The sequence below is a fragment of the Scyliorhinus torazame genome, chromosome 12 (genome assembly GCF_047496885.1).
Source record: "Scyliorhinus torazame isolate Kashiwa2021f chromosome 12, sScyTor2.1, whole genome shotgun sequence".
Taxonomy (NCBI): domain Eukaryota; kingdom Metazoa; phylum Chordata; class Chondrichthyes; order Carcharhiniformes; family Scyliorhinidae; genus Scyliorhinus; species Scyliorhinus torazame.
Window position 1 is genome coordinate 174,131,790 of NC_092718.1, and position 20,032 is coordinate 174,151,821.

The 20,032-nt window shown below is 54.5% G+C and overlaps 1 protein-coding gene across 1 annotated transcript in view; it reads right to left on the reverse strand.

Annotated features, from left to right (window-relative positions):
- The window catches only part of LOC140387114 (eosinophil peroxidase-like), a 221,004-nt gene that overhangs the window by 33,534 nt on the left and 167,438 nt on the right, over positions 1–20,032 (reverse strand). The window contains exon 12 of the mRNA XM_072470125.1: positions 11,946–12,183. Within this exon, the coding sequence (XP_072326226.1) occupies positions 11,946–12,183 (238 nt within the window). The remainder of the gene's footprint in view (positions 1–11,945; positions 12,184–20,032) is intronic.

Here is a 20,032-nt window from a genome sequence, read left to right on the forward strand (position 1 = left end):
GCCAGGTGCCAGCCTCCAACAGTTGGACCCATGCGGTCCATGCCACCTGGCTGGGGGGAGGAGGGGATATGGGCAATGATGACATGTCGTCGTTCCCCTCCCCCCCACCAGGCCGTCATGTTTTCAGACCATCCAGCGATGTTGGCCGCCGTGGTGGCAGCCGCTCATGTCTATGTTGCCCTGGATGAGGAGGAGGAGGAGGAGGAGGAGCGTGCCAGAGAGGCGGCGCAGGCTGCCGCAGAGGGGCAGGCGGCAGCCGCCCAGGCTGGAGGGACACCTGACCGACAGGACGAGGAGGGGGGGAGGACGTCGCGGCCCCACGGCAACGGAGGCACCCGAGGGCGCCCCGTGTGTACCGGCCCCGGCAGTCATACCAGGACCTCACGGACCGGGAATGCAGGAGGAGACTCCGGATGAGCCGGGAAACCGTGGCACACATCTGCCACCTGCTGGCACACCTGTCACCGCGTGGCACTGGCGGGGGACACCCTCTCCCCATGTCCGTCAAGGTTACGGTGGCCCTGAACCTTTATGCAACGGGGTCATTCCAGGCACCGAGTGGGGACCTGTCCGGCATATCGCAGACATCGGTGCATCGGTGCATCCGGGCAGTGACAGATGCCCTTTATGCCATGGCGCACCGCTACATCCGCTTCCCCGTGGACCGGGCCAGCCAAGATGCCCGGGCCGTGGGCTTCTCTGCCATTGCCGAGTTCCCCATGGTCCAGGGCGCGATCGATGGTATGCACGTCGCCGTGCGGCCACCTGCAGATAACAGGGCCGTGTTCACTAATAGGAAGGGGACCTATTCGATGAACGTACAGGTGGTCTGCGACCACCGCATGATGATCCTGCACGTCTGCGCCCGTCACCCAGGCAGTGTACACGACTCATTCGTGTTGTCGCGGTCATCCATCCCCGGCATGTACGAGGGACGCCATCCCCGGCTGAGGGGCTGGTTGCTGGGCGACAGGGGCTACCCATTGCGATCGTGGCTGATGACGCCTATACGGAGGCCACGCAATGAGGCGGAGAACCGCTACAATGATGCCCATGTAGCGACAAGGGGAGTGATCGAAAGGTGCTTTGGCGTGCTGAAGATGCGTTTCAGGTGCCTGGACCTCTCTGGGGGCGCCCTCCAGTATCGGTCAGATAGGGTCGGCCGCATCATTGTGGTGTGCTGCGTCCTGCACAACATAGCCCAGCAGAGGGGCGATGTGCCGCAGGCAGAGGAGGGCGGAGTGGAGGAGCAGCAGGAAGAGGCCCAGTCCTCCCCAGATGAGGGGGATGGGGGCAATGGTCAGGGCAGACGGGGTAGACACAGACGGGTGGCTGTCCACCGTTACCGGCTGGCCCAGCGGGCACGGGACAGACTGATAGACGCCCGCTTCACTGACTAGATGGGCGTGGGAATCGGGTAGTATGGCCACAGACCGCACACCATGACAACAGCCGACCACCCACACCCCCCACCCATCCACCCACCCAGCACCCTCACCCCCCTCCCCAACCCCACACACCCCACCCGCATGCACACCACTCCCCCACCCCCCCACCCCCAATTGCCGATCCACCGGCGGCACAACGGGCCGGGCTCACCCAGTTGCGGGTGGACGCATGTCTATCGCAGGCCATGGAGAATGATGACAACCCGCCTCCGATGAGCTCCTGGCTCTACATCGTTGGACTATGTCTGACCCATGGCCACAGTACCACCATCCACCCGGACCATCCCTGCATGCGGCTGTGACACTGCAGCGCACGGTCCCGTCCTCTGCCCGGGGGATGTTGATGGCGGCCCAGGGGGAAGGGGGCAGACTCACCTGGGGCTGAGGTAAGACCACCCCTCACACACACACTTGCGCTCAACGTACATGACACCCCCGCACACTTTGGACAGAGCACAAAGGCAGCTTCGGTAGGTGTAACATTGACTTTAATAACCAAAGGAGCTCATGCACGTGCCCTAGCGCCTAAAACTCATCTGTGCCCTGCACCCGTGCCAACTTACTCAGTGTCTAATTGTTTGGCCTTACGGGCCCTTTGACTACGTCTACGTGGTTCCCCAGACGGTACAGCAGAACTGGAGGTGGACTCCTGTGATTCCTGCCCTCTGACACTGGATCCCTTTGGCGGCCGTTTCCTGGGGCGTCCTGGCCTAGATGGGCCAGGCTGCGGCCCGGGCGACTGGGATGGCGAGCTGCCAGCCTGTCCTGCCCGTTGCCCACCCGATGCACCTGGGACGGAAGGGGGGGAGTCCGAGGTGTCGCGGTGTACCGGGACCTCCCCTACAGAGGGAGCCGGGACGGACCACACCACCTCCTCCTCCCTCGGGGTGCCCGATGGCCCCCAGGCCTCTACATGGGTGGGGGATGCGAACGGACTGGACAACCGACGCGCCATGACATCTGGCGCTGCCAGCCCTGGAGGCCCGTGCTGGTATCGACAGGGGTCTGCAGGTTTGCAGCCATGGAGCCCAGGGGGTTGTCGAACCCTGTCTGCGACAGTGCGACGCCAGCTCGCACATGGCCACTGGCGCCAATGCCCTCAGCGATGGCCTGCTGAGACTGGGCCATGGCCTGCAGAGACTGGGCCATGGCCTGCAGAGACTGGGCTATGGCCTGCTGAGACTGGGCCATGGCCTGCTGAGACTGGGCCATGGCCTGCTGAGACTGGGCTATGGCGTTGAGCGCCTCTGCCATCTGGCGCTGGCACTGGCTCATGGCCTCCTGTGAGAGGGCAGCCATTTCCTGGGCCACAGACGCCGCCTGCACGGAAGGCCCCAGGCCTCGCAAACCGTTCCCCATGTCTGACAGCGTCGCACCCATTGCCTCCACCGCGGACGCCACCCGTGCGGTGTCAGCCTGGGTGGCACGCATGACCGGGACCACTCCCAGCTCCTGGACGCGGGTGGACTCCTCCACCTGCGACCGCAGCCGCCGCAAGCCACCCGTCACCCTATTCGCTCGTCTCCGTGTCGGTGGTTGCATCGGATCTATGTGTGGGTGTGGTAACTGCAGGAACCCGGGATCCATCTAGGCGGAAGTTGTTCGCTTGGCCTGGGCTGCCCTCCGACCGCCCGGTCCCTCTGCTGCTCCTACCTCCACCTGCTGTACCGGGACGGCTGTGTTGTGCGCACCAGTGAGTGTACCAGACGCCTCATCACTAAAGTGCCCAACCGTGGTGAGTGTTTCTGCGATGGTGGAGGGTGTTGGTGACAGCAGTGGCGTTGTGTCGTGCTCTTCGTCCCACTCTGAGTCCATGGCACTTTGGGGTGGGGGTTCGTCTCCACCCATCCACTCTGAGTCACTGTCCGGTATTTCGTCTTCCCGGGTAAGGGTGTCCTGGGTAGTGCTGTCCCGGGTAGTGCTGTCCCGGGTAGTGCTGTCCCGGGTAGTGCTGTCCCGGGTAGTGCTGTCCCGGGTAGTGCTGTCCCGGGTAGTGGTGTCCCGGGTAGGGGTGTCCTGGGTAGTGGTGTCCCGGGTAGGGGTGTCCTGGGTAGTGCTGTCCCGGGTAGTGCTGTCCCGGGTAGTGCTGTCCCGGGTAGTGCTGTCCCGGGTAGTGCTGTCCCGGGTAGTGGTGTCCCGGGTAGTGGTGTCCCGGGTAGGGGTGTCCTGGGTAGTGGTGTCCCGGGTAGGGGTGTCCTGGATAGTGGTGTCCTGGGTAGTGGTGTCCTGGCTCGGATGTGACGGGGGCCTGTGGCTGCCCCCCTCATCGCTGGGTGGTCGCTCCCGCACGTGACGGAGGTGTCGTCTCCCTGTTGCTCCAGGTCTCTCCGTCTCCCGTGGTGTGCGAGAGGCATCCTGCGGGCGTCGCATGCTGGAGGGTCCGGGTCTCTCCGTCTCCCGTGGTCTCCGAGGGGCATCCTGCGGGCGTCGCATGCTGGAGGGTCCGGGTCTCTCCGTCTCCCGTGGTCTCCGAGGGGCATCCTGCGGGCGTCGCATGCTGGAGGGTCCGGGTCTCTCCGTCTCCCGTGGTCTCCGAGGGGCATCCTGCGGGCGTCGCATGCTGGAGGGTCCGGGTCTCTCCGTCTCCCGTGGTCTCCGAGGGGCATCCTGCGGGCGTCGCATGCTGGAGGGTTCGGGTCTCTCCGTCTCCCGTGGTCTCCGAGGGGCATCCTGCGGGCGTCGCATGCTGGAGGGTGCGGGTCTCTCCGTCTCCCGTGGTCTCCGAGGGGCATCCTGCGGGCGTCGCATGCTGGAGGGTGCGGGTCTCTCCGTCTCCCGTGGTCTCCGAGGGGCATCCTGCGGGCGGTCTGCATCTGCGGGGATGGGTGCCTGGACGTTTGGTCCTGCGATACACAATGAAGCATGCATGGTTAGACATCAGGCAGTGATCAGGTGATACGGGAGAGGGGGATATAGGGGAGGGGGGATATGGGGACGGGCTGTTGGTGGCTCACTTGCTCGTGGGGCCCCGACCTCTGCATCAGCAACCTCCCGGTCCTCAGGTCCGCCAGCCAGTTCCAGGGCCCTTTCCTCGTGTACGGTCAGTGGCCTCTCATCAGCGGGCCCTCCTCCAGTCCTCACATGCTCCCTGGTGTTGTGTGCGCGCTTCTCCTGTGGGGGGGGGGGGGTGGTGGCAGGGGTAAAAGGCAACAGTGTTAGGCAGGTATATGAATGCACGCCATTGGTTGCATCCATCGGGCTGGATTCACTTGGGGATATGGGGGATATGGTGGAGGGGGGATATGGGGGAGGGGGGATATGGGGGATATGGGGGAGGGGGATATGGGGCATATGGGGGAGGGGGGAATATGGGGGATATGGTGAAGGGGGAATATGGGGGAGGGGGGATATGGGGGATATGGGGGAGGGTGGATATGGGGGAGGGGGATATGGGGGATATGGGGGAGGGGAGATATGTGGGAGGGGGGATATGGTGGAGGGGGGAGATATGGGGAATATGGGGGAGGGGGGATATGGGGGATATGGGGGAGGGGGGATATGGGGGAGGGGGATATGGGGGAGGGGGGAATATGGGGGATATGGGGAAGGGGGGATATGGGGATATGGGATATGGGGGATATGGGGGAGGGGGGAATATGGGGGATATGGGGGAGGGGGGATATGGGGATATGGGATATGGGGGATATGGGGGAGGGGGGATATGGGGGAGGGGGGATATGGGGGAGGGGGGAATATGGGGGATATGGGGGAGGGGGGATATGGGGGATATGGGGGTGGGGGGATATGGGGGAGGGGGAGTATGGGGGATATGGGGGAGGGGGGATATGGGGGATATGGGGGAGGGGGGGATATGGGGGAGGGGGGATATGGGGGATATGGGGGATATGGGGGAGGGGGGGATATGGGGGAGGGGGGGATTTGGGGGAGAGGGGATATGGGGGATATGGGGGAGGCTCACCCTGCCTGCTCTGACGAGGTCGTTCACCTTCTTGTGGCACTGGGTGCCTGTCCGTGGTGTTAGGGCCACAGCGGTGACGGCCTCTGCCACCTCCCTCCACAGACGCCGGCTGTGGCGTGGGGCAACTCTGCGGCCGTGCCCGGGATACAGGGCGTCCCTCCTCTGCTCCACCGCATCCAGGAGCGCCTCCACATCGCGTGATTCGAACCTCGGGGCTGAGCGACGGCCAGCCATCAAGTCGGGTGTTGCGGTCGGCTGTTGCGGTCGGGTGGGGGGGGAGCTGCGCGGCCTTATGAGCCGTCACGCCGTGCAGCGCGTATGATGCTGCACGGCGTGAACCACTGCGCAAGCGCGGATCCCGTTACGTCGCTGCTAGCCCATTTCGGGCCGCAGACTATCGGCCCATTTTTATGACGTGACGCACGTGGGATTTGCGCCGTTTTTTGCGCCGATCGGCGGAGTTTCCGCCGATAACGGAGAATTTCGCCCACGATTTCGGTGTCAACGAGCGGAGAATCCAGCCCAATGTTTTTGAGGATTAGTCAGTCCTCCCCAGACTAAATTGCAATCTTTGCTTTCTTTAAACAACCTGGGCAGGCATGATAACTTCAGTTGAAATACAGGTTGGAGTATCTGGCAGTTCCAAGGCCCTCATACTCAGGGCTGGATATTAACTAGGGTAGAAACAGGATGTGGGGCATCCTTTACATTCAGGAAACCTAGAAGAGCCGGTTTTCCCTTCAAAATAATAACAGAAATTTCTGGAAAAACTCAGCTGGTCTGGCAGAATCTGTGGGGAGAGAAACAGTTAACATTTCGAATCCGTATGACTCTTCTAAAAATAGGAAGAAATGTGATGGATTTTATACAATTTAAGTGGGGGTAGATTAGGTGGAGCAAAGTAGAAGGTCAGGGACAGGTGGGAACAAGAAGAAATTTGACAAAAGAACACAATCTAAGGTAGTGTTAATGGCAGTATTAAAGACTAAAGAGGAAGCGGATAGTAGCATAACAGTAGATAGCACAATATGTTAATGGCAGAACAAAGGTCGATGCTCTGCGAAAGTAAAATTTAAGAATAAATGAGAGCTGGGGGGGGGGAGGGGGGGGGATTATAAAACGGGTCAAGACTAAGGAGGGAGTTCATAGTTTCTAATTGTTGAACTCAACGTTAAGTCCAGAAGGCTGTAAACTGCCTAATTGAAAGATGAAGTGCTGTTCCTCTAGCTTGCATTGTGCTTCACATAAGCACTGTAGGAAACTGAGGACAGAATTGTGAGCATGGGGTCAAGATGGTGAATTGAAATGGAAAGCACCCAAGAGGTCAGGGTCATTTTTGCGGACTGAATGGCGGTGTTCTGTAAAGTGGTTATTCAGTCTGATCAGTCCCAAATGTAATGGAGACTGCATTTTGAGCAGCGAATACTGTCATGACGTTGTGAACTTCTGACAGTCAGATCTACCTATAATCTCAGCAGCTAACCAAAAACATATTGAACTATTTGAAGAGGACTTGCTTTTTCAAAAGAAAAATACAATAAAATACACAAAAATGGCTGCAGCAAGTCACCTGATGTTTTCCATTATAAACTGACCTTTTCTAGAATGTTACTATATAGATTACACTGCTAACGTGTTGCTCAAGGAATTCCACACCTCAGGGTGTCAATATTCACTTTAAATAGGAGTCTTAAATGGAAAGCATTCAAAATGCAAAACACTGGACTTTAATCAATGGTAATTCTGTCCAGACAATGGAAGGTGGTAACCTACCAGACACCCAACAAACATTCAAAACCCGATGTGGAGGATGAAATAATCCCATCTCCTGCTGGTTTCTACTATCTTGAAATATGTCAAAAGTTTGAAATAAAAGACCAAAAATGTGATCATTTGTTTGATAACAATGACTGGAAGACGAGTTAATTGAATTCATTCTTGGAATATATAGGCAGGAGGTTTATGAATTGGTCTTGCCAAGTCAGAAACAGAAAAATCACACTCATCTGGAAAAACTGCAGAAGAGAGCAATAAGTGGCGGAATTCTCCGCCCCGCCACATTTCTGCCCAACCCGCCGGCGGGATTCTCCCTTACACCGGCTGGTCAATGAGGTTTCCCATTGTGGGGCAGCCCCACGTCGTTGGGAAACCCCCGGGCGCCGGCAAAACGGAGAATCACGCCGGCGGAGAATTCTGCCCAAGGACTCTCTCTCTCGCTCTTAAGAAGCAAAACTCTGGGCTGGATTCTCCGTTTGGGAGACTGCGCGCTGGCACTGCGCGGGAACAGATGCGCTTTATGCTCAAACTCGGCCCATCGGGGAAGGAGCATCGGGGCCTCAGGTGACGTCCTGGGGTCATCCCGACGGCGTGCGGGTACTCACTGAGTACGCCATTTTGGAGGGGGGTGGAGCATCGCAAAATTGGCACCGCCCCTGATTTCGGTGCCAACGGGAATTCACTGGCCGTTCGACGAATGCGATTTCGGTGTCGGAGACCGGAGAATCCCGCCCAATCTCTCTTAAATATCTGAAAATAATTCACAGAGATAGAGGCCAGGATTAGTTCTGCAGAAGATTCATATACAAGTTAAAATGTTAACTCTGTTTCTCACTCCACAGATGCAGCCTAACCTGCTGAGTTTTTGGAGCACTTTGTTTATATTTCAGGTTGACCCTATCTGCAGTAATTTACTTGATTTTAATGGTAGAACCTGGTTAGCATTTTCTATTTTCATTTCCAGCCAGATTGAGAGACTGGTTGGCTGGAAGGCTAGTCTTTTGGTACCAGGCTACATTCCTGTTAGATGAGGGAATCAAAGGTTATCTGGGTAGATGGAAATGTGGAACTCAAACAGATCAGCCATGATCTAATTGAATGGTGAAGCAGGAATGAGAGGCTGAATGGCCTACCTGTGCTCCTATTTCATATGTTCGCATGTTAGAGGCTGAAGGCGAGATCGAAGGCGACATCTTTAATCTGTCCCTACTCTGTTCCGAGGTCCCTACTTGCTTCAAAAAGACCACCATTACCGATGCCAAAGAAGAACCAGGCAACGTGCCTCAATGACTACCGTCCAGTGGCCCTGACTTCAGTCATAATGAAGTGCTTTGAGAGGTTGGTCATGAAGCACACCACCTCCATAGTCCCAGAACGCCTTGATCCACTGCAATTCGCATACCGCCGCAACCGGTCCATAGCAGACACCATCTCCCTGGCCCTACACTCATCCCGAGAGCATCTCGACAACAAGGACTCTGACATCAGACTCCTATTTATTGACTACAGCTCTGTCTTCAACACGATAATCCCAGCCAAGCTCATATCAAAGCTCCAAAATCTAAGACTTGGCTCCTCACTCTGCAACTGGATCCTCAACTTTCTACAATTAGTAAGAATAAACAACAACACCTCCTCCACAATAGACCTCAATACCGGGGCCCACAAGGCTGCGTACTTAGCCCCCTACTATACTCCATGTACACACACGGCTGCATGGCAAAATTTGGTTCCAACTCCATCTACAGGTTTGCTGACGATTCGACCATAGTGGGCCGGATCTCGAATAACAACGAGTCAGAATACAGGAGGGAGATTGAGAACCTAGTGGAGTGGTGCAGCGACAACAATCTATCCCGCAATGCCAGCAAAACTAAAGAGCTAGTCATTGACATCAGAAAGCAAAGTACTGTACTCACCCCTGTCAGCATCAATGGGGCTGAGGTGGAGATGGTTAGCAGTTTCAAATTCCTAGGGGTACACATCTCCAAAAATCTGTCCTGGTCCACCCACATCGACGCTACCACCAAGAAAGCACAACAGCGCCTATACATCCTCAGGAAACTAAGGAAATTTGGCATGTCCACATTAATCCCACCAACCTTTACAGATGCTCCATAGAAAGCATCCTATCTGGCTGCATCACAGCCTGGTATGGCAACTGCTCGGCCCAAGACCACAAGAAACTTCAGAGAGTCGTGACCACCCAGTCCATCACACGAATCTCCCTCCCATCCATTGACTCCATCTACACCTCCCGCTGCCTGGGGAAAGCGGGCAGCATATTCAAAGACCCTTCCCACACGGCTTACTCACTCTTCCAACTTCTTCCATCGGGCAGGAGATACAAAAGTCTGAGAACATGCACGAACTGACTCAAAAACAGCCTCTTCCCCACTGTTACCAGACTCCTAAATGGCCCTCTTATGGACTGACCTCATTAACACTACACCCCTGTATGGTTCACCTGATGCCGGTGTCATGTGAGGGTACCTTTAAGAAATAGATGTTTGAGCAATGTACCTTTAAGAAATGCAGTGATGTCAGAGTGTGGGTGGAGCTGGGTTTTAGATCAGCCATTTTGCAGTTTTTTAGTTTCAGTTTGAAAAGAGCTTGGGTGTGTGTCTGTGTTTGCAGTGAGCTGGATCTGCTGTGATCTCTGCCATGAAAGACCATCTCTGGATCATTTGAGTGATTTAAACTCATAATAGTAAAGCCTTCAACCTGATGTGTTTCTGTTTAAAGGTGTTAAGTCTCATGGATGTTGAAAGCAATAACTGAAGGATTATTTAGTGTTGTAATATTTTTGGGGTTATCTTTGAAGTAAGGGGCGTTAAGAGATCCAATGTTTATTTAAGAGGCTAAGTTGAGTTCATGGAATAAACATTGTTTTGTGTTTTAAAAACCATTTGTCCATAATTGCTGTATTCCCACAACAGGAGAACAAGCCGTGTGCTCGGAAAAGCAACAATAGCATTAAAGGGGGGGGGGGGGGGGTTGGTTGAACTCCATGATACATTTTGGGGTTCTGAAAACGCCTTCGCCCATAATACCGGTGTTATGTCGTTACATTGTGTACCTTGTGTTGCCCTATTATGTATTTTATTTTATTTCCTTTTCCTTTCATGTACTTAATGATTTGTTGAACTGCTCGCAGAAAAATATGTTTCACTGTACCTCGGTACGTGTGACAATAAACAAAATCCAAATCCAAATCTAAGGTGAGATTAGAGGGCAAAAGGGGTATGGAGTTGGAGGAAATCAGTGGACTTGTGGAGGGGATCAGAAGGATCAAGCTGGTGAAGCAGGTATATTGGATCAGGCAGGTAAACAGAAAGGCTTTTTAACTATCAGGGGCGGGATTCTCCCCTAACCGACAGGGCGGGCCGTACAGGCGCCAAGGAGTGGCGTGTAATCCTCCGCACCTTCAGGGGCTAGGCCGGCGGCAGCAGTGTTGGCGGCACGCTGGCCGGTGTCAAAGGGCCTCCGCTGGCCTGCGCGAGTTGGCGTATGCGCAGAAGCGCCAGCATGTACTGACGTCATCCCAGCGTATGCGCAGGGGGGTTCTTCTCCACGCCGGCCCACGGCACAGGCCCGCCCGCGGATTGGTGGGCCCCGACCGTGGGCCAGGCCACCGTGGGGCCCCTCCCCCGGGGCCAGATCCCCCCCTCCCCCGAGGACTCTGCAGGCTGGCCGCAGAGCCAGGTCCCACCGGTACGGACCTGCTTTGATTTACGCCGGCGGGACCGGCCGAAAACGGGCGGCCACTCGACCCATCGCGGAGCGGGGAATCGCCGTGGGGGCCACTGCCAACGGCCCCCGACCGGCGCAACACGATTCCCGCTCCTGCCGAAAAACCGGTGCCGGAGAATCCGTCCAGGGTTTCCCAAGTGCTGGAAAACATGACAAGTAAGGGTTAAATTTGAAATGGTAATTAAATGAGGCGCGCAACCATATTTTAAGATTTAATTTGTTAATTTTCCTCATGGGAGTGAATCATAGAATCATAGAATTTATAGTGCAGAAGGAGGCCAAAGCACCCTACTTAAGCCCACACCACCACCCTATCCCAGTAATCCAACCAAACTTTGTTTTTGGACACTAAGGTCACTTTTTGCATGGCCAATCCATGAAACTGCACATCTTTGGATTGTGGGAGGAAATCGGAGCACCCAGAGGAAACCCACGCAGGGGGAACGTGTAGACTCCACACAGACAGTGACCCAAGCCGGGAATCGAACCCGGGTCCCTGGCACTGTGAAGCAACAATGCTGACAACTGTGCTACCGTGCCGCCCCCATGCGTTGGTTGTCCGTTCCAGTACCCCCAATCCCTATCCAGCTTCTGTTAAAAGCACAAGTGACTGGTTTGGAGGCAGGTTGAGGTTGGAATTCAGATTTTCAACTTGATGGAACCTCAGCCAATCCAAATGCACCTATTTTAGGCTAAAATAAACTCACCCAACGCCTCTGAACTGTGATGAGCCTGCTCTTAGTGAGGCTCAGTGGGGGGACTACAATTTAAAAATAAATAAATTTAGAGTACCCAATTAATTTTTGTTTCTAATTAAGGGGCAAGTTAGCGTGGCCAATCCGCCTACCCTGCACATCTTTGGGCTGTGGGAGCGAAACCCACGCAAACACGGGGAGAATGTGCAAACTCCACACGGACAGTGACCCAGAGCCGGTATCGAACCTGGGACCTCGGCACCGTGAGGCAGCAGTGCTAACCCACTGCGCCACTGTGCTGCCATCACAATTTTGTACACAAGCTTCCCGTCTGTTTCTTTTGGTAATGATTACCTGTCTCCATTTCTCACGTCCCTGAATTGTTTTCCTATTAGACAGGCGAATAAGGGGCCCACCCTACCACCTCTCACAAAGGGTTCAATGACTCCTGCGAGCCACAAGTCAATGTTTTTTGGAGTTCCATATAGTTTGATGAGTTCATTTGCCAATAGCGGGTTTTTGAGGAGTTTGCTCAGGTCCCTCTTATTTTCCGGTGCCCAAAGACCACAGAAACTTCTCCAGGCATTGTATCCTGTGTGATTTTTGTAAATGAAGAAAAAGAAGAGTTAGTTTGTACAAATGGTGAAAATGGAAACACACCAATTACTAACTGGAACGATAATGAGGGAGAACATAAGGATCAAAGCCTAGTTCTTATCGGATTTTAATAATCATGGCCATGTAATCCATCTGACATGAAATCACAACTTGTGAATTTTGTGAATGTACATGCAGGAGACATCAGAGGAAAGGAAGACACGCCCCTTTTTTAAGCTATAAAACAGGTACGTTTAAAGGTCTCAGCCACTTTGAGAAACCAAGGAGAAGGTACATTTGCAAGGTAAGTGTGTGGGGGGGGGGGGGGGGGGGGGGGGGGGCGATGCATGGTCAGATGGTGCATGGTCATATGGAGGTTGTTGGGTGATCATTTGAAGGGTGTGACAGATAGTCAGTGGGAGGGACTTGGGTGGTCAGTGGGGGAGCATATAATGGGTCGGAAGGTTTGGGTTGTCAATGTGGGGGGGGAGAGAGGATAATGGTAAACAGACATGGCGTTGGGGGAGGGGTGTCAAGATAGCTGGAGGAGGTCCCATAAAGGTTGGGGGAGAGGAGAGTGCTCGAAGTATTTTAGTTACCCAGGATTAGAAATGGTTTTAAGTCTTTACACCTTTCTTGTGTAGCTGTTCGGCTAAGACAGTTGGAACCATTTGAAGTCTCCAATTTTAATCAGCGTATCGGATGATTCACAAAGTCAGAAATTGCCCAACGGAAGTCTAAACTTCCTGGCTGACCCCGAGCATTCCTTTCATGGGGACGTCTGGGGGCATTCCCCCAGCGTATCGTCTAATATACCACTTGGGTAAAGCCCCCGGAGCTAAGAGGTTCTGGGCCAAAATGCGCGGACTTCCGTCGGCTGGCTAAGTTCTTTCGGCCCCGGCTGGCATGGAGCCAAAGGCCTTTCCCGCTGGCATGCGGCGCGCCAACCACTCCAGCGCGGTCTAGCCCCTCAAGATGAGGGCTTGGCCCCTAAAGATGTGGAGAAATCCGCACCTTTGTGGTGGCCCAACGCCGGAGTGGTTCTGCCACTCCATCTCGCCGGGACCCCGCCCCACCGGGTAGGGGAGAATCCCGGCCCAGGTTAGTAAAATCTAAATACAAGCGAGCTTTTATTATTAACAGTAATTAAATAAACAAAATATATAACTGACTATCTACTATCTGATTCCCAACCGCCAGCCCATTCCCCCCTCTCCACACACAGACACACACACACACAAACACACACACACCGACCCCCACCCCCCCACCCCCCCCCCCCACACACACACACACACACTCACCCCCCCACACACACACCCGCCTACAAATACACACACACTCACACAGGCATACCCCACCTCCACATACACACACTCACAAACACACACAAATACCCACACACCCACTCACACACACACACACCCACAAACACACACCCACTCACACACACATACCCCACACACACACACACACCCACAAACATGCACACAAACACCCACACACCTACACAAACACACACTCCCACCCCCCCACACACACACCCACACCCACACACCCACTCACACACACATACCTCACCCCCACACACACACACCCACCCACAGCCATGCGGCAGCCAACCAACCCTGGGGGACACAAATGTTACTTCTGTGGACAGTCAAAAGACCTCCAGCAGCGCTGCCCGGCGCTGCAAGAAGGGACATTTTGCTGCAGTGTGCCAGGCCCGCTCAATCACTGCTCTTGTCCCGGCACCCCCCACATGCAGCATGCGGGCGTCGCCATCTTCCCCTCCTCGGACCACGTGCGGCCCGTGGGCATCGCCATCGTGCTCTACTCACAACATGCGTGCCTGTGGGTGCCGCAATCTTACCCGCAACAGGACCCCTGCCATTCGGGCACCTCATCAGGCCGCTTATCGCCTGCAACGCTGACGACCAGCCGCGTCTCGCCTCGGTCACGATTAACCAGTCTCGACCGCACAACCCCGTGACCGCTTCGACAAAGGTGAAGGTCGACGGGCACGAGGTCTCCTGCCTTCTGGACTCCGGGAGCACTGAGAGCTTCATCCACCCCGATACGGTAAGGCGCTGCTCCCTCGTGGTACACCCCGCTAACCAGAGAATCTCCCTGGCCTTCGGATCCCACTCCGTGGCGATCCGGTGTACTGCATCCGTCCAGGGGGTGGAGTTCAGCAGCTTCCGCCTCTACGTCCTCCCCAACCTCTGCGCTGCCTTGCTACTCGGCCTGGACTTCCAGTGCAACCTCCAGAGCCTAACCCTGAAATTTGGCGGGCCGTTACCACCCCATACCGTTTGCAGCCTCACGAACCTTAAGGTTGATCCGCCTTCCCTTTTTGCAAACCTAAACCTGGATTGCAAACCCGTCACCACCAGGAGCAGATGGTACAGCGCTCAGGACAGGACCTCCATCAGGTCTGAGGTCCAACGGCTGCTGCGGGAAGGTATCATCGAGGCCAGCAACAGCCCCGGAGAGCCCAAGTGGTATTGGTGAAAACTGGGGAGAAAAACAGGATGGTCGTTGACTACAGTCAGACCATCAACCGGAACACGGAGCTCGACGTGTACCCCCCCCCCCACGCATATCTGAAATGGTCAATCAGATTGCACAATACCGGGTCATCTCGACAGTGGAACTGAAATCTGCCTACCACCAGCTCCCCATTCGCAAGGCGGACCACCAATACACTGCGTTCGAAGCAGACGGCCACGTTTACCACTTTCTTAGGGTTCCCTTCGGCGTCACCAACGGGGTCTCGGTCTTCCAACGGGAGATGGACCGAATGGTTGACCGGTACAGACTGCGGGCCACCTTCCCGTACCTGGACAATGTCAACATCTGCGGCCACGACCAGCAGGACCATGACGCTAACCTTTCCAAATTTCTCCACACCGTCACTTTCCTCAACCTCACGTATAACAAGAAGTACATGTTCAGCACAAACCGATTAGCCATCCTCGGCTATGTGGTCCAGAATGGAGTTCTGGGGACCGACCTCGATCGCATGCGCCCCCTCATAGAACTCCCTCTCCCTCACTGCCCCAAGGCCCTCAAACGATGCCTGGGGTTCTTTTCGTATTACGCCCAGTGGGTCACAAACTATGCAGCCAAGGCCCGCCCACTCATTCAATCCACCGTTTTCCCACTGACGGCCGAGGCTCACCAGGCCTTCGACCGTATCAAGGCCGACATCGCCAAGGCCGCGATGCACGCGGTCGACGAGACGCTCCTCTTCCAAGTCAAGAGCGATGCATCAGACGTCGCTCTGGCCGCCACCCTCAATCAGGCAGGCAGGCTCGTCGCATTCTTTTCCTGCACCGTCCATGCCTACGATATCCGGCACTCCTCTGTCGAAAAGGAGGTCCAAGCCATCGTGGAAGCTGTGCGGCATTGGAGGCATTACCTGGCTGGCAGGAGATTCACTCTCCTCACTGACCAACGGTTGGTTGCCTTCATGTTTAATAACACACAGCGGGGCAAGATCAAAAACGATAAAATCTTGAGGTGGAGGACCGAGCTCTCCACCTACAACTACGAGATTTTGTATCGCCCCGGTAAGCTCAACGAGCCCCCCGAAGCCCTATCCCGAGGCACATGTGCCAGAGCACATGTGGACCGACTCCGGACCTTCCACGACAATCTCTGTCACCCAGGAGTCACTCGTTTTTATACCACTTTATTAAGGCCCGCAATCTGCCCTACTCCATCGAGGAAGTCTGGGCTGTCACCAGAGACTGCCAGGTCTGCGCGGAGTGTAAACCGCACTTCTACCGGCCACACCGTGCGCGCCTGGTGAAGGCCTCTCACCCCTCTGAACGCCTCAGCATGGGACTTCAAAGGGGCCCCTCCCCTCCACCGACCACAACACGTACTTCCTCAGTGTGGTAGACGAATATTCGTGATTCCCTTTGCCGCCCCATGCCCCGACATGACATCTGCCACCGTCATCAAAGCCCTCAACACCATGTTCGCTCTGTTCGGTTTCCCCGCCTACGTCCACAATGCTCAACAGGGGCATTGCCTCGAGCAGGATGACCAGCTACAACCCCAGGGGAAACGGGTAGGTGGAGCGGGAGAATGGGACGGTCTGGAGGGCTCTACGGTCCAAAAAATCTCCCGGCCTCCCGCTGGCAGGAGGTCCTCCCCAACGCACTTCACTACATTCGGTCGCTCCTGTGCACCCGCGACTAACGAACCCCCATGAACGTCTCTTTGCCTTCCCCAGGAAGTCCACCTCCGGAGTTTCGCTCCCAATGTGGCTGGCAGCTCCAGGACCTGTTCTCCTCCGTAGACACGTGCAACTCCACAAGGTGGACCCGTTGGTTGAGAGGGTACAGCTACTCCACGCCAACCCGCAGTATGCTTACGTAGCATACCCCAACGGCCGCCAAGACACAGTCTCCCTCAGGGACCAGGGACCAGGCACCAGCTGGGTCCCCCCCCCCCCCCCCCCCCCCCCCCCCGGACCAGGGACCAGGCACCAGATGGGTCCCCCCCCTCTGCCCCGGCACCACCCTCCCTGCCCCGGCGCATCCCCCGCTCCAGGACAATCCGTCCTCTCCTTGCTCCCACCCGGGAATGAAGAGGATTTCGACACGCTCCAGGAGTCACCGAAGTCCAAGCCGACGCCTGAGTCGCCACCAGCACTGCGGCGCTCTCGACGACAGATCAAGGCACCGGACTGCCTAAATTTGTAATATTCTCTGTGATTTTTTACAAAGCAACTTGTCTGTATATAGTGTAGCCACCTGAGTTGGCCAAGCCCCGATTTCAAATGGAGAACAGCAAAGGCTGCAGGGAAATTCAGCCAACACAGGCAGAAACCAGCAGATGCAGGTTTACTGTGTATTAAACTCTGCAAAAGCCCAGACAGCATCGATACCAGCGACCATCAGCATAATAATGTAGCAGCCATCTACATACTAATGAGCAATCCCCAGGAACAATAGCAACATTTGGGACAGACAAAGCTAAGCCAGACTCCCCGGCGCCAGCAGGAGCCAACACAAAAGAGGTTAACGGACACCTCAAGACCACCCATCGATCAGGGAACCGCTCCAGTATTGGAGAAATCGAACCAAGTGATTGGAACGAAGTCCAATCACCTAGAACCAGCTACAGCGTCCGCCCCGAAAGGCGGGAAGCCCCTGGGGACTATAAAAGTTAAGCCCCAAGTTCAAATCTTTCTTCTTGACCGGGTCACTCAGCAACGCGAACCAACCCTTGACCGTGACCGGTTCAACTGCCGCCGAGAGATCCAGTAAGTCTTAAGTCACCGCTCGCTACGAGATAGGCACTCCTAGCTACCAATCCGTACCAACTTCGAATCCCGCAGACTCAGACCCCGAACGAAAGGCCATTTGTTCCCCTGACCTGGTGGGCCAGTCCGAAGTTAAGTATAGGCCTGTTAGTTGTAGAAGTAGCTTAGAAGTAAAATTTGTGCATGAGTAGCAATTACTGTGTATAATAAATGTGCTTTGATTTGAATCTTACTAATCGGTGTATTGAGTTATTGATCATTACTTGGACTTGACCCTCATGGCGGTATCATAAAGATACCTGGCGACTTGAGAGCAAAGGTTATAAAACAGAGCCAATTGAACCAACCAAAAGTTAGCAACAATAGTTTTCCACCACCCCCGCTGGACTAATCTTTAACAGGGGGTGAATGTGGTAGTCACCACTGATGTATTATACTGTATATATATATGGGTTTTACGGTAAGGCCCCTGTACTACAGGTACGGGGGTAGATCCCTGCCTGCTGGCTCCGCCCAGTAGACGGAGTATAAATGTGTGTGCTCTCCGTACAGCAGCCATTTCATCAGCTGCTGTAGGAGGCCACACATCTCTGTGTAATGAAGCCTCGATTACATTCTACTCTCATCTCGTCGTAATTGATAGTGCATCAGGGAGGGAAAGGGTGAACAAAATGCAAAATAAAAAGGAAAGTAGAGTATTTGTGTCAGATGGTGGTTTCCAGCCTTTCAGTCTTCTTCAAACCTTGCTTTCAGTTCATAGTTTTATTGTTGGTTCATTCAGATCTCCGTAATTTCAGAAATACAACACTCATGGGCCTTTCTGGAGTGAAATAGCAGGTTCTGTTTTTTCTTTTCAGCCTGTAATGGTTTTCCTGCAGATCGATTCATTCAGATTCTCTACAAGTTCAGAAATTCAGAAGCACAGCACGAACAGCTTTTCTGGAGAAGGAGAGAGGTTTCTTGGCTTTGTGCTGAAAGCCGGGGGGGACGGGGGTCGGTACCCAGGCTGGGTGTTCATGGGAGCGGGTGGCCGGCCGGGAGGGGAAGGGGGGTGGTGTTGGAGCGGGATGGGATGTCTGTGCCACTGGTCAGGACCTCTAGACGGCGAACCTGGAGGCAATCAGAGCATCCCTGTGCGGCGGCCTAGGAGCACATGTTGCGCGGCTTCCCGTGCCTGCCCGGGCCCCATGTTCTGCCTATCCTCGCCCTCCCCCGCATCCTCCTCATCGGACAAGGCCTGGTGTTCATCCTCTTTTTCACAGTAACTTCATTGCAATGTAAACCTACTTGTGACAATAAAGATTATTATTATTAAGCACGTCAGTGACATCTTAGGATGGTGCTCTTGGACTTGTGAATTAATATATGTGACTGATTAAGCGCAGGTGGTCATTCAAGTCATTAGAATATCTGCAGATGGCAAAGAAAAACTTAATAGTTGTGTCAACCTGAACTTGATAATTCTTCTCAAGCTTTTCCATCTCCCATAAGCTCTGCAAAGCCTTTTAACTCGATTTCCCTTCCTCCCGGAAGTCAAGAGTATCAATTTTGGTGAAATCCCTCCCGACAAACCAGAGGACCAACACCTCAGAGGACAGTAGCAGAATTAATTGGCAACTCAAATAACCAATCCCTGTCATGTAAGATGCGGGACGATCAGAGGTCAGTCAAGTCTTTGGCTTCTTGTAAAGATTAAACAAATATAGTCACTGTTGTGTTATGCTGCATCAGATAACACAGGCTGCTACTTGATGCAGTCTTAACTAAAGGATGTTCCAGACTCTGTAATGAGTTCAGCGTGTTTATTGAATTATTAACACAGTTCTCAAATGAGTTCGACTCTCTGCTAATCTAACTGTAGTAACTCAGTCTAACTGTACCAGCTTGCTCTAAGCCACGTGCTGGGGTGTGATGCTCCTGACCAACCATGTCTAACTCTCTAGATGTCTGTCTGTGGAAAGAGGCAGGGTGTGAGTGCCTCATCCCTTTTATAGTGTTTATGTCATGCCCCCTTGTGGTGATGCCACCTCTGAGTGTCCTGACTGCCCATTGGTTGTGTCCTATTCTGAGTGTTCATTGTTTGCATGTTTGCACATCATGACATCTCCCCTTTTTTTTTTCTTGAGATGTATGTACATGTGAATGTGTCTGTCTAATGTGACTGACTGAGGAATACAGAACAGAACAAACAAAACAAATGCTCATAAGTCCAGTCTCTGAGGCTTGCGTCTGATCCTCGTTGACTGGAGAGGTGGTGGAGGGGATGATGGTGTCATGACAGGTGAGTGGGAAGCACGACTGGTGGCCTCATGGTTCGAGGGGTCTGGAGGTGGCAATTCGATATGTGGAAATGGAGGGGAAAGTGGTTGTGGGCAAGCAGCTTTTCGCAGTGCTCTTCGATTCCTTCGCACAATGGAGCCATCAGCCATACGTAGGACATAGGATCTGGGCGCGGCCTGTTGAACAACGACAGCCGTAGCAGACCACCCACCATCCGGTATCTTGATCCTGACCGTGTCTGCCGGGGATAACACGTCCAGATCGGTGGCATGTGCGTCATAGT